This window comes from Peromyscus californicus, unplaced genomic scaffold, assembly GCF_007827085.1.
Source record: "Peromyscus californicus insignis strain IS unplaced genomic scaffold, ASM782708v3 Scaffold_4__1_contigs__length_199733344, whole genome shotgun sequence".
Lineage (NCBI taxonomy): Eukaryota > Metazoa > Chordata > Mammalia > Rodentia > Cricetidae > Peromyscus > Peromyscus californicus.
This window is the reverse complement of record NW_026294562.1, coordinates 93,195,221-93,209,556: the sequence shown is the minus strand read 5'-3', so window position 1 is coordinate 93,209,556 and position 14,336 is coordinate 93,195,221. Positions and strand designations below refer to the sequence as shown.

At 40.1% G+C, this 14,336-nt stretch overlaps 1 protein-coding gene across 8 annotated transcripts in view; it reads right to left on the bottom strand.

Annotated features, from left to right (window-relative positions):
- Sbf2 (SET binding factor 2) overlaps positions 1-14,336 on the bottom strand; it is a 359,732-nt gene that overhangs the window by 212,380 nt on the left and 133,016 nt on the right. The window contains exon 1 of one of the 8 annotated variants that reach the window (XM_052713083.1): positions 10,714-10,931. The exons of 4 other annotated variants lie outside the window; for them this stretch is intronic. In XM_052713083.1, the coding sequence (XP_052569043.1) occupies positions 10,714-10,890 (177 nt within the window). In that variant the 5' untranslated portion in view covers positions 10,891-10,931. Of the gene's footprint in view, positions 1-10,713; positions 10,932-14,336 lie in introns of those variants that run through there. 3 more of the 8 variants (XM_052713086.1, XM_052713087.1, XM_052713090.1) reach the window with 3 other exon arrangements.

Genomic DNA, 14,336 nt, shown 5'->3' with positions numbered 1-14,336 from the left:
CTGAAAGTATTAAATTTCTTATTAAATGAAAATTAAGGAAGAATACTTTAACAAATGACTTATAAGAAAAAAAATCAGAGAAAGAGAAATACTATAGATTAAGAAATATTTAAAGCCCTCATGAGGCAGAGGCAGGAAGATCTTTGAATTCCAGGCCAGCCTTGTCTGTAGCAAATTCCAGGACAGCCAGGGCTACACAGAGAAACTTATTCTTGAAAAACAAACAAAGAACCAAACCAAACCAAAAAACAGAAAGAAGAAATATTTAAAATATTTATCTTCCAAATGTACATATCGTCATTATTTAGATGATAATTCATATAAAAAACACCATGGAAAGACAGTAAAAGAGTAATATTCACAGACATACACAAACAGATATGTGAAGGTTAAATGTTTGGTAAGTACTTTGTGTTTCAGAAATACATATTGATGCTGGGGTGTGGTGGCATACACATGTAATCTAAGCACTCAGGAGGTATGGACACAAGGATCATGAGTTCAAGGCCAGGAAAGCATAGGCTACATAGTGAGATCTTATCTCCCCTTCTCCCTAAAAGTCATACATACAGCAATACATACAGCAATATTTATAGATAAAATGATATTAAATTGAATTATCTAGAATGGTTTTGAGACTTGAAGATGACAAACTCAAGATTAGCCTTGTCTACAGAAGGAGTTCCAGCCCAGCTTGGAAATTTAGTGAGATCTTGTCTCAAAATAAATTTCTGTTGTTGTGGTTTTCATTAAGAACATAGAAAATTAGGGGCTGAAGAGATGGCTCAGTGGGTAGGAGCACTTGTCGCTCTTGCACAGGAACTGGTTCAATTACCAGCTCCCATATGGTGTGGCCCACAGTGGTCTATAACTCCAGTTCCCAGGGCTTTGGCGCCCTCTTCTGACACCAGGAACACACACGGTGGGTGCGCAAACATACAAGGCAAAACACACATGGGTATAAAATAAAATAATATAATGAATTTCAAATTAATTTAAATTTTAAAAATATAAACTAAAATATCAAAACAAAGAACAGTGACTCTCTTTTTTGACTTGTGGATTGTTTGGTTTTTTTTGTTTTGCTTTGTTTTAAACAGACGATTGAACCTAGGACATCACACATGTTGAACAAGTAAGTGCTCTACCACTGAACTATCAATCTAGTCTCTTAACAGAATGAAACTCCCTTACTGGAAACATTATGACAACTTATCAGATGTGTTAAAAAGAGTTCATAAGGAAGGCTAAAGATGATTATCTCATGGCTTTTGCCACCAACCAGCTAAGAAGTAGGTCCTGATTTGACCCCTAATTTAGACTACTGATGGGTTAATTTTCCTAATTTCTCTGAACCTCAGTTTTTCTAGAACAAAAAATATCTCTCATTTCACAATCAGGATTAAATAATATGCATGTAAATGATTAGCACGGTGCCTAGTGCTGAAATAGTAAATATGCTATACAGCTGGCCAATCACAGCAGTGGTATTCAAGTTTACACGGAATCGGTATCATTTTCACTCTTATATTACATAAAGGAACAGGGCAGTATTGACATATGGAACCTACCAAACTTGGAGCCTGAGCCACAACCAGTTTGGATAGTGGAGGGAACAGAGGAACCATTTTTCAAAGGATGACTGTGTGTGTGTGTGTGTGTGTGTGTGTGTGTGTGTGTGTGTGTGTGTGTGTGTGTATGGTGGGAATATAAATGATGGTGACCTTCACACTAAAAGCAACTGATCCAACTGGTCTATTGAGAAACTATCATGTACCACCCTCAGTCTCTAGAAGTGAAAACAGTAAGACAGATGAAGCCTTTCCCCTTCACTTTACTGTCTGGTATTTCTGGTGTTTCAATGACACATGGTTAGTAACTTAAACATAAAAATAATTCAAGAAAATATCTGGACTTAAAAATATATAAATAGTAGCTTTCTATTCTGTACACTCAGGCAAGGGTTTATATATGGCCACATCTCTCAGAATCTGTTCTCTTCCTTGGTACCTGATAAAGAATTCACTCAGATGCAAAGTGCATAAACTTCAGAAAACACCTGCATTAAATTATCCTTCAGACACCAAAGAGCAAATAAAATCAATTTCCAAGTTCAATTTAAGCCACAGATGAGAGAGATTTCAGTGTAAAAATGAACTAAGCTTTGCTGTAGACGCTGACTGGCTGGAACACTGCACAATAGATGTCACTTCAAAACACTGGGCACTGTAGAACCTGTGATTTGGAAATGACTCAAAACATACAGCTAAAGAGAACTAATGAAATATGATTCGAGCAGTTCAAATTTGTTAGTTTTAGTTCTCATGAGCTTCATAACAATGTTTGGTATGAAATGTTAACACTGTTTTTGATAAGACCTGTCTAAACAAGATGGGTTTTATTTACCAAAACAGAAACAATGTTTTAGCTTGATTTGGGCAGTCGGATAACTTTAGAAGCTATCATCTGTCAGTCACCAGAATGTTTACTGCTTGTTTACTTAATGCAGCCCTTCTGAGAAAGGCATTTGCAGAATACTTGCTGCCTGCTAAATATTATTGTTAGAAGCAACAACCAGAGATGGCTATCTAGTTGAGCTGTTTGTCTTCATCCCTTGAAAAAAAAATTAGAACAAACAGAACAAAATGTTCTACTCCAAAAGCTCAGTCTGAATGTATCTGGACGATAGCAAATGGGTGTTTCTTTGGAACTTCAGAGGTAACAACATTTGAAACAGAGCCTGGGAGAAGACACTTTTCAATGTTACATCATCAAAACTAAAACATAAGGAAGAAACTTCCATTGAAACAACAATATCAAAATCAGTTGTTTACAGATGAGAAAGAGACTGACTGTCAAAATACAAGCATATCTCAAGCCAGACATCAGAACTCAGAGAAACCAAGATTTAATACATAACCAATGAAAAAGAAAATAAGAACCAGGCAGTCCCCAATTCCATTCACTCACTTACTGCCACATAACTCTACACTTAAAATAGTAAATTTTATGTTGTGCATATTTAAACTAAATTATACATCTACATAGTGAAAGAATAGCCAGTGGGCCCAAACCACTTACCAACAGGGGAATACACAACATTATTTAAAAATAAAAAATTGAAACTATCAGAACTGAAGCCAGGTATATTGGCACACAACCATAATCCCAGCACTCAGAGAAAAGGAGGTAGGAAGCTAGCCAAAGGTTCGAGGACAGCCTGGTCTATACAGTAAGTTGTAGGCTAGCCATGGTGATATGGTGAGACATATTTCAAAAAAGGAAGAAAGAAAAAGACAGACAAAGAAAAGGCATATCAAACCATTAAAATTAGTATATTAAAATGGTCAAAAGACAATTCTCTATTACCTAAACTCTGGGAATTAGGCAGATATGCTAACCTAATGCAACTTCTCTCCTCTTGAATTCTCAAATCTAGGATCTATGAACAAGGAACGTTGGCTGCAATTCTGACACATCAGAAATGACATTTCAAAATTATTATTGTACAATCATCATCACACCTAAGGAGTGATATAATCATTAAATCATTCAATGTAACCCATTATAAAAAACACTGAAAGATGAAAAAGCACATGATCATCTCCTTAGATGCAGAAAAGACTTTTGACAAAATCCAACACCCCTTTCATGATAAAAGTCTTGGAGAGGTCAGGGATACAAGGGATATACCTGAACATAATAAAGCAGTTTACAGGAATCCCATAGCCAACTTCAACTTAAATGGAGAAAAACTCAAAGTAATTCCAGTAAAATCAGGCACAAGACAAGGTTGTCCACTCTCTCCACACCTATTAAAAATACATAACTTGAAGACTTAGCCAGAACAATCAGACAACTGAAAGAGATCAGGGGGAGACAAATTAAAAAGGAGAAGTCAAAGTATCTTTATTTGCAGATGATATGATAATATGTATAAGTGACCCTAAAAATTCCACCAGGGAACTCCCTACAGCTGATAAACTCAGCAAAGTAGCTGGATACAAAATTAACTCACAAAAATCAGTAGCCCTCCTATATACAAATGACAGACCAAATGAGAAAGAAATCAGGGAAACAACATCTTTCATAATAAAATATTTGATTGTGTAACTCTAACCAAGCAAGTAAAATACTTGTATGATAAAAACTTCTCAACACTGAAGAAAAACATTGACGAGTTCCTTCCCACCTCTGCTCCCATCCTGATTTACCCTCTTTCTGTCACTCCTTAAACAAAGAGGCATCTAAGGGATAATAATGAAATAAAGTAAAATATAGTAAGACAAAAAAATCAGGCCGGGCGGTGGTGGCGCACGCCTTTAATCCCAGCACTCGGGAGGCAGAGCCAGGCGGATCTCTGTGAGTTCGAGGCCAGCCTGGGCTACCAAGTGAGTTCCAGGAAAAGGCGCAAAGCTGCACAGAGAAACCCTGTCTCGAAAAAAAAAAAATCAGAATAGGACAAAATAAACAAAAGAAAAAGAGCCCAAGAAAAGGCACATAAAACAGATGCAGATAAAGCAGCACACTCATTTGCACATTCAGGATTACTAGAAAAACACAGAACTGGACAGGTGGGTACCAGTACAATGAACAGGTATGTGGTGGAGAAACGGAAGAGAAGGAGAAGCCAAGTGGTTCTCCAAGTGTAGAGAGAAGCAGAGCTGAAGACACAAAGGCAGTGAGGAACAAGCTGATATGGATGGCCTACACACCACCTGAGGCCATGTGATGTTCAGTCTTATGGCACCAGCAGTCTGTGTTGATGTCCATGGCTCATGTTGCCACCAAAGGCCATAGGGATGCCAGTGGTCTGGGCCACCACCTGAGGTCAGTTAATGGCTGGGGGCCATGCTGCTGCCAGGGCCATACTAATCTGAGTGGCCCGCCTTGCCACCCAGGGCCATGGTGATGTCCAGCCCAAGCTGCACCCAAGGGCCATGTCTGGGTTGGTGGCAGCTGGGGTCAGTGTAGATGTGCATGGCCCATGTTACCACTGGGGGCCATGTGAGAGCTGGCCTTGGTGATCTGGGCACCAGAGAACTGGTCCCTCGCTGTCTCAGCCCAAGTGCTGCCCTCCACCTGCCCCCAGCTGGCAGCAATGGCATGAGAGTTGGTCCTGACCCTTACCTGAGGGAGGCAGTGCCTGTGGAGGCCTGGACTGATAACTCAGCTACTATCCAAGCCCAAATCTAGGGCTCTGAGTTGGCACACCCCAACATCTACCCCATCTACTATCTGCTGGAGCATGTGAAGGGACTGGTCCTGTGGAACCATAGCTGCATGATCTCCAAGACTTGGAGCAACAGCAGGATATCTGAGAGAAGTTTTGGTGAGGGTCCAGTACTGATGATGTACCAGAAGCCAGAGGCCTTGAACCAGACCAACAACTCACTGCAGTGAACATTTACAAGTAAAGCTGTTCGGGCCAAAGGGTATACTGCGTGACACACTGCAGCTCCCAAGGCCATTACAAGAAAGGAACATGTGATGGAGAGGTGGGGAAAGATGGAGGACATGTTTTCTTTTCTTTTTTTTTTTAACTTTATTTTTGGGTGAAGCTATAGGGGTGGAGGATGAAGGGCAGACATGGAGGGACTGGGAAATGAATAGGATTGGGGTGCATGATGTGAAATTCCCAAAGAATCAATATAAGGAATTATGTTTAAAAAAACCAAAAACCCCACAAAACTGGAAGCCATAATATATATGTACATTTTATATATATATAATATATATAAAATATACATATATATATATGCGCGCAAGGGGCCTGCAGTGTAATAAAATAAAATAAAATTTTATTAAATTAAATTATTTTAAAAAGAGAGAGAGGAAAAAAAGCCCTGACATGACATTATGAGACAAGGCACCTCCAAAGATGCCACTGAGTTCATTTTCTGTTGGCCATTTACTGTGGGGCATGAGGCCAGCTCTTAAGAGTAGTTTGTTTCTCCTGTGAGATTCACCTGGAGGAAAGTAAATATTCATTTGCAAGTAGTTATCCATTGGAGATAGCTCATGGGTTAGAAATACGGAAATGTGTGCACTACTCCTTCCAGCTCTAGGAACTCATCTGGTGCATACCCGCGCAGGCACTGTGCACATTGCCTCAGTCTCTGTGAGTTCACATGAGCATCTATGATGCTGAGTTAGAGGGCCTTGTTTCCTTCGTGTTCTCCATCCTCTCTAGGCTCTCCATGGGGTACCCTGAGCCCTGAGGGGAGGGATTTGATGGAGACATTCCATTTAGAGCTGAGTGAGGAAGGGCTCTCACTCTCTGCATAATGTCTGGCTGCAGGTCTCTCTGTATTTGTTCTCATCTGCTGCAGGAGGAAGCTTCTCTGATGATGGCTGAGCAAGATTCTGATCTATGAGTATAGCAGAATGTCTTAGAGTCATTTTATTGCTACCCTTTTTTTTTTTAAAGGACAGTAGTTATTGGTTGTACCCTAAGTCCCTTAGCTATCTAGTCTCAGGTTCGTGGTCACCCAAGCAGTGTCAGGTAGTGAGTTGTTCCGTTTTCATAAGTTTATAAACTTTCTATTGTTAGTGATATCAGTTTTAATCAGAGGTGGTCAGATAGGATGCATGGTGCTATTTCAATTTTCTTATATCTGTTGAGACTTGCTTGGTATCTGAGTATGTGGTCAATTTTGGAGAAAGTTCCATGAGCTGCTGAGAACGTATATTCTTTTGTGTTTGGGTAAAATGTACTGTAAATATGTTAGGTCCATAATTTACCTGAAAGTATTACTGAATATTCCTTAAAAATTAAAATGGAATAATTGGTGACTTTCTGGGGTTTGTTTTGGGAATAGGGTCTCCACATGTAGCCATGGCTATTCTCAAACTGGGACTTTTCCTCCCTCAGCCTTTCAGGTGCTAAATTATAACTATGTGCCATGTTGAATACTTGTGTTATTTTGTAATACTGTAAAATCTTGATGTACCATAGGGAAAAAAGTAAATACTAATATTGTTGTCACACACAAGTTTCAAATTACATGCAGTAGGGAATATATACACAAATTAAGAAAACTTGCCAGGCAGGGGTGGCACATGCCTTTAATCTGAACACTCAGGAAGCAGAAGCAAGCAGATTTCTGTGAGTTCAAGGCCAGCATGAGCTACAAAGTGAGTTCCAGGAGAGCCAGAGCTACACGGAGAAATCCTGTCTTGAAAAAACAAAATAGAAAAAAAGGTGTCTAAGCTTCTAAAAGTATTCCTTGGAATTTGTCAAAAAAAAGAATTCTTGTAAATAGGACCAGTCAGATGGCTCACTGGGTAAAAACAACTCATGTGGTAGGAGAACCAGTTCTACAAGTTGTCCTCTGAACTCCATATGAACTGTAATAAATAAAAATATTAAATTTTTTGTAAATATTTTAACTTATTGAAAATTAGACATTCAATGTCTCATTTCACTTAGAAATCATTTTCAATATATAGCTATGCATTTTAAACAATTAAACTTAAATTTCTATAATGGCTGTTTATAAGTCTCTAGGTATTGGTTGCATAAAATTTTTATATACCAAAATATATATGATATTGACATAATTATTTCCTGATTCTTCAGAGGTGAGGATGGGGTAATAATAATAATAATCAATAAGGTTAGTTTTGCAATGGTATAACAGCATTTTCTTTAAGTTACTGTATTTAAATGTTGAGAGAGTATTAAAATTTTAACAAAATAACAAAACTTAGTCTATTCCAGTACTAAAATGATTATTCTTAAAACAAGATCAGAATGTTAAATGTGTGCAGAGAATGTGAGACACCACGAAATAAACACAGTTCAACTTTTTTTTTTTAAAAAAGGTGGTCAACACCTAACTTGCATTTTAAGCAAATTATGACAGGACTAAACATTTGTACCTCAAATAAAAAGAATATCAGTCAAGTCCACAAGCTTATTTTTAAAAATAACAATTGCTGTTACATCCAATCAAAGGGCACAGAATAAGAAAATTAAAGCACAAGGCATATTTGATGAGTCATATTCCATAGCAAATAAACATGTGTTAAAAGTTTAATACACAAACCCTATTGGTGGAGGTGTGGGTGAGCCAGCCAGGAAGTTGTGAGCATGGAGGAGCTGTCCCCATTACTCATCTGTCTTGTGGCAGCATGGGTCAGGGAGAGATGCCCCACTCCCATCACACATGAGGTAGGTGGGAGAACTGGTCCTGCCTCTCATCAGCTGCAGCATTCAGGAAAGTGGTCCCTATGCCATGCCTGAACAGCACAGTAGAACTGACCCTGAAGGTGTAGTTGTGGTGGATCTGACCTAAGGATATGAAAGCAGGAGAACTGGCCCCACCCCTTGCTCGCCCATCACTGCAAGGGTTGAACTCGCCAGGACAACGAAGGAGAGCTCACTCTGATGGTGAGGACAAGGGAGAGCTGGCGGGCTGACCAACCCTGCAACTACCCAGGTCTAGAACCAGGGTTATGTGTTGGCCTACCCCAACATCCATCCCATCTGTGATCTGCTGGAGCATTGGAAGGGACAAGTCCTGCAGACCCAAAGCCGCAACAGATAGCAACAGCAAGATAGTCAAGAGGAGTTCCAGTGAGGGCCCAGCATGAATAATGTAGCAGAAACCAGAGGCTTCAACCAGACCAATGACCCTCTGCAATGAACACTTGCAAGTAAAGATCTGTGGATAAAAGTGTTTAGTGCATGACTCATTGTGTCACACTACAGCCTCCACGATAAGATTGATTTTTTTTCCTTCTCTCTTTTTTCTCTAAAGTTTTATTTTATTTTGGCGGGGGGGGGGGGGGGGGGGGGGGGGGGGGGTGAGGGGGGGATGTTGCAAGGGCAGAGGGTGGATACAAAGGGATGGGATGGAGATGCATGATGTAAAAGACACAAAGGCTAATTTTTTAAAAAAGTTTAATAAACAGCTGGGCATGGTGGCTGCATGCCTCAGGGAGGCAGAGGCAGGAGGATCTCTGTGAGTTCGAGGCCAGCCTGGTCTACAGATTGAGTTCAGGACAGCCAGGACTATTACACATACACACACACACACACACACACACACACACACACACACACACACACACACACACAAAAAAAAAAAAAAAAAAAACCTGACTTGAAAAACCAAAGCCAAAACAAAGTTTAAAAACAGTTCCATGAAGATTTAAGAAGATATAAATTCTTATCTCAAGAGATCATACCAACAGTCACAAAGATTGAAAATCAAGTGACTATTGTCTGATTCTAGGCTTAAAAAAACAGTATTACACAGTTGAACAAAATGTCCTCAGTAAAAAAAACAACCATGTAAAATCTGAGAAGTAAAACATCAGGCTAAGACCAGAGGCAAATACCTCAACAACCAAGTGTTATCTTTACTTTAAGCTACCATTGCTTAAGTAACTTTAAATAGTGAACTATTTCAAAAGTAAACTGAACCAGGTGTTATGAGTCATGTCACACTGATTCAACAACAAAGATAACCTCCCCATATATTTTAAGTATTTTAAATAAATGTTAAATTTTTTAAAACCCTGATAAATTACATTTTTCTAAATGCCACATAACTTATCATCAAGTCTTACATATCATCAAAGGCTTAAAATTAAAACTATATCTTAATAAAAATGTCAGGTCAGTCCAAATTTCCATTTTTGATATGTGATATAGTATATGAAGAAAATAAAATGTTTTCCTATCTTCAGTTGTTGAACTAGCTTGTCTTTATAAGTCAAGGTTCTGATTTTTAAAAAAAGCAATGACATAAGCAAAAAGCTCTTAGCTATAGCCATTACTTTATCAAGAGTCGGTTATTTAAATCTAAATCACTGGTTATTTTTCCCACAAGGCATTTCCAAACACTATTATTACATTATTTCTCACAAGCCTGTGATACTCAGAAGAAAGTGGAACTGTTCAAGGCTGGGAACAAAGCATCCACAGCAGTACATACAAAGCAAGTCATGCAAAGTCCTGCCTTCCTGTTCACATGGAAAGGAAGCTTGACAGTGCATCATCCACAGGAAAGCTGAGCTTCTGAATCACCCAGCAATTATTGTAAACTTTCTAAACTGTTACTATCATTTAATACTAATAATTATTATTAGCAAGGGCGGAGCTTGGGCAAGGCCCTGTGGAGATCAGAGGACATCTTTGGAAGCCAGCTATTTCCCCTAATATCATGAGACCCCCAGATCAAACTCAGGTCATCAGGTTTGCACTGCAGAACTTACATCAGCTGAGCCATCCCACACACCTAAGAAAACTATCTGATAGAGAACCAAACCAATTCTGACACGACTACAGGCAGCATCACCTTAAACTGGAGAAAACTGGATATTTATTACAAAGATGCCTTGAGAAAGAAAAAGGAAGAAACAGACCAGCACATTTGCAGCATTTGGTCACTTCTGCTCTCTCCAGATCTCACTATTCTAACTGTGATGTCTAAAGAGCCCCCCACCACGCCCCAAACTAGATGCCAAACTTAATCATCAGTGTAACAACACTAGCAAATGGAGCCTTTAAGAGGTGCTTAAGTCATTGTGGAAGGGCTCAATCATGAATGGGATTAGAAAAATCTGTAAAAGGGCTAGAGGGAGCAAGTTTACCCTTTGGCCCTTTCCACCATGTGAGGACATAGCTTGTGTGCCCTCTGAAAGACACTGTAACAAGTACCATTGTGGAAACTAAACCCATTCCCTCAATAGACAACTAACCTGTTGGTGCCTTGACAGAATTTTCCAGACTTCTGGTTTGTGAGAAAATAATTTTTTTTGTTTTTGTTTTTTTCTTTTTGTTTGTTTGTTTTTCAAGACAGGTTGTCTGTGTGTTATCCTGGCTGTGCTGGAACTAGTTCTGTAGACCAGACTGGTCTCAAACTCACAGAGATCCATCTGCCTCTGCCTCCCGAGTTCTGGGATTAGGTGTGTGCCACCACTGCCTGGAAAGAAAATATCCTTTATAAACTACTCAGTCTACATATTACTCAGCTTAAAGGAGCTCATATACTGACTTAATCTTGCTCTGGATTAAACAGTTAAAATCATGCAGTAGAATATTATTACATTCTAGCCAACTACAAGTTTTATTAAGCAGAACCCACAAATAAGTAAGATATCCCTAAATGCATAAAAGAAAAACAGAAAAAATTCTCACAAATTCTGGTGATGAAATCAAGAATTAGGGAATTTTATTAACTTGCCCAAGTTCCAGTATATGTGACTCTCATGATTCTTCAAGAACTATTTGGTAGGGGGTACCATCATCTTTATTGTGACACATTTCCTTCTCCAGTCTTCCTTTGAATGTGGGGTACACATGTATACAGATCCAAGTTTGATAGTGGCCATCTTCCTTCACTGCTCTTCTTCCTTGTTCTTTCAAGTTAGAGTTTCACAACTAAACCCAGAGATGGGAAAATGGCTCATCTCACTAGCCAATTTGCCATGGGATTTCTACCTCTACCTGCTAAAGCAGAATTATAGGTAGATTATCATATCTACTGGCACTTACATGGAGTCAGGAGATCCAAATTCTAATTATGTTGTTTGCACAGTGTGGTGGTTTGAATAGGTATGGCCTCCATACTCATTTGTTTGAAAACTTGGGGAGTGGCACTATTGATGTGGCTTTGTTGGAGGAAGTGTGTCACTAAGGAGGCGGGCTTTCAGGTCTCAAATGCTCAAGCTAGGCCTAGTGGCTCACAGTTCACTTCCTATTGCCTGGGGATCAAGATGTAGAAGTCTCAGCTACCTCTCCAGCACCATGTCTGCCTGCACGCTGCCTTGCTTCGCCACCATGATGACAATGGACAAAACCTCTGAACTGTAAATCAGCCACAATTAAATGTTATCCTTTGTAAAAGTTACCCATAATCAGCCTGGGCAGTGGTAATGAATGCCTTTAATCCCAGCATTAGGGAGGCAGAGGCAGACAAACAAACAAACATAAAGAGCTGCTGTGGTCATGGTGTCTCTTCACGGTAATAGGAAACCTAAGACATGCAGCAAACACTCTCACCACTGAGTCATCTCTTTAAACTTGGCAATAGTTACTTTTATACAGCTCTTTTCTTTGCTAGTAGTTTTTTCTTAAAACTGGTTACTGGGGATATTATAATAACATTTAACATTTACATCCTAATTTTAATTCATACATGCTTAACTTCAATAATGTACAAAGACTCTATTCTTTTTTTTCTCCTTTTTCTATTATTAAGAAATTTTTCTATTCATTTTACATTCAACCACAGATCCCCCTGTACTCCCTCCTCCTGTCCCCCAGCATTCCCCCCAACCATCCCCCCATTTCCTACCTCCTCCAAGGCAAGGCCTCCCATGGGGAGTCAGCAGAGCCTGGTACATTCAGTTGAGGCAGGTCCAGGTCCCTCCTCCCTGCACCAAGGCTGCACGAAATGTCCCACCATAGGCATTAGGCTCCAAAAAGTAGGCTCATACACCAGGGACGGGTTCCAATCCCACTGCCTGGGGGCCCCCTAAACAGTTCAAGCTAAACAACTGTCTCGCCTATCCAGAGGGCCTAGTCCAGTACCATGGGGGCTCCTCAGCTATTGGTCCACAGTTTATGTGTTTCCACTAGTTTGGCTGGCCATCTCTGTACATTTTCCCATCATAATCTCCATGTCCCTGTGTTTTTAATTAGTGTATATTAATTGTAAAAGAAAGAGGTTTCTATAATGGTATCTCCCTCCCTGCCCTCCCACTCTGTCCCTGTTCCAGCTCGACCCTCCCATTTCCCTATGTTCTCATGCCCCACTCCTCACCCTCGGCCACCCCCCCACTCCCAGTCCACTCATGTAGATCTCATCCATTTCTCCTTCACTGGGCCATCCATGTGTCCCTCCTAGAGTCTTTCCCTGTTAGCTAGCCTCTCTGGAGCTGTGGGTTGCAGTCTGGCTATCCCTTCCCTCACATCTAGTATCCACTTATGAGTGAGTACATACTATGTTTGTCCTTCTGAATCTGGGTTACCTCACTCAGGATGATATTTTCTAGTTCCATCCATTTGCCTGCAAATGTCATGATATCTGCTGTGGGATGTTCTGTCTGGCAAATGTGTTGCTGATTAGTCAATAAATAAAACACTGATTGGCCATTGGCTAGGCAGGAAGTGTAGGCAGGACAAGGAGGAGAATAAAGTTGGGAAGTGGAAGGCTGAGTCAGCAAGACACTGCCAGCCACCACGATGACAAACAGCATGTGAAGATGCCGGTAAGCCACGAGCCATGTGGCAAGGTATAGATGAATGGAAATGGATTAATTTAAGCTGTAAGAACAGTTAGCAAGAAGCCTGCCACGGCCATACAGTTTGTAACCAATATAAGTCTCTGTGTTTACTTGGTCCGGTCTGAGTGGCTGTGGGACTGGCAGGTGAGAGAGATTTGTCCTGACTGTGGGCCAGGCAGGAAAACTCTAGCTACAAATGGTGTCCAATGTGGTGGCAAGCGTTTCCACCTAAAAACTGAGAAAAGAGATTCTAAAACGGAGCTAAAAACAGTTCCTAATTGTCTCTCTCAAATGAGCAGCAGCTGCTGGTTTGAGCTACTGGCGGGTTCCTATCCTGCGCGCTCGACCTGCCGTATGGCGGGAATGAGGCCTCTGCAAGTGGCACATTAAGCTGCATGGTGGATTTAGCCTTTGCTAGTACAAAACAAAAAAAAGAGGTTTCTGGGCTACATGCTGCTTGGATAAAAGCATAGACCCACGATAGCTCCCAGAGTTGGTGGTAAACCACCGCCATGTTGGGAAGCTGAGGTGGGCGGAGCTAACAGCCACAGCTGCTGCAGTTTAAACCAATAGATTCACAATAAGATTCAGATGTAATAGTTTACAATGTGTGTAAAATATACGTAGGCTTGAAAGAGACAAAAAAGGTGATATATACAGTTATATAAACAAATACATAGTTTTAAAAAATAAAGTCTTTAAAGAGACAGTAAAATTAATATAATAAATAAGCCACGTAAAGATGAATATTACACAGAGAATCTGGATTGTGTTGTCTTTGGGATTTTTAACTGCAGAAAAACATTTGATCGTAAAAGATGTTGAGTTAAACCAATATGTATATTTTAAAGATACCTTGACTTCAAAATTTAGATTTAAGGATGTGTTGCTTTGGAAAGGAGACTCTGTTTTTGTTCCCACAGAAAGCCAGAGGCTATGGATTTGTTCCAGATTAAGATACATCAGGTTTGACCAGCCAAGACCTCCTGAAAGGTCTCCGATGACACCATGGCCCAGATGATTCAACATGCAGAATGGTTTGAAGGCAACTGGCTCAGACAATACAGCCTCACGGGCTACTCCATGATCCTAAA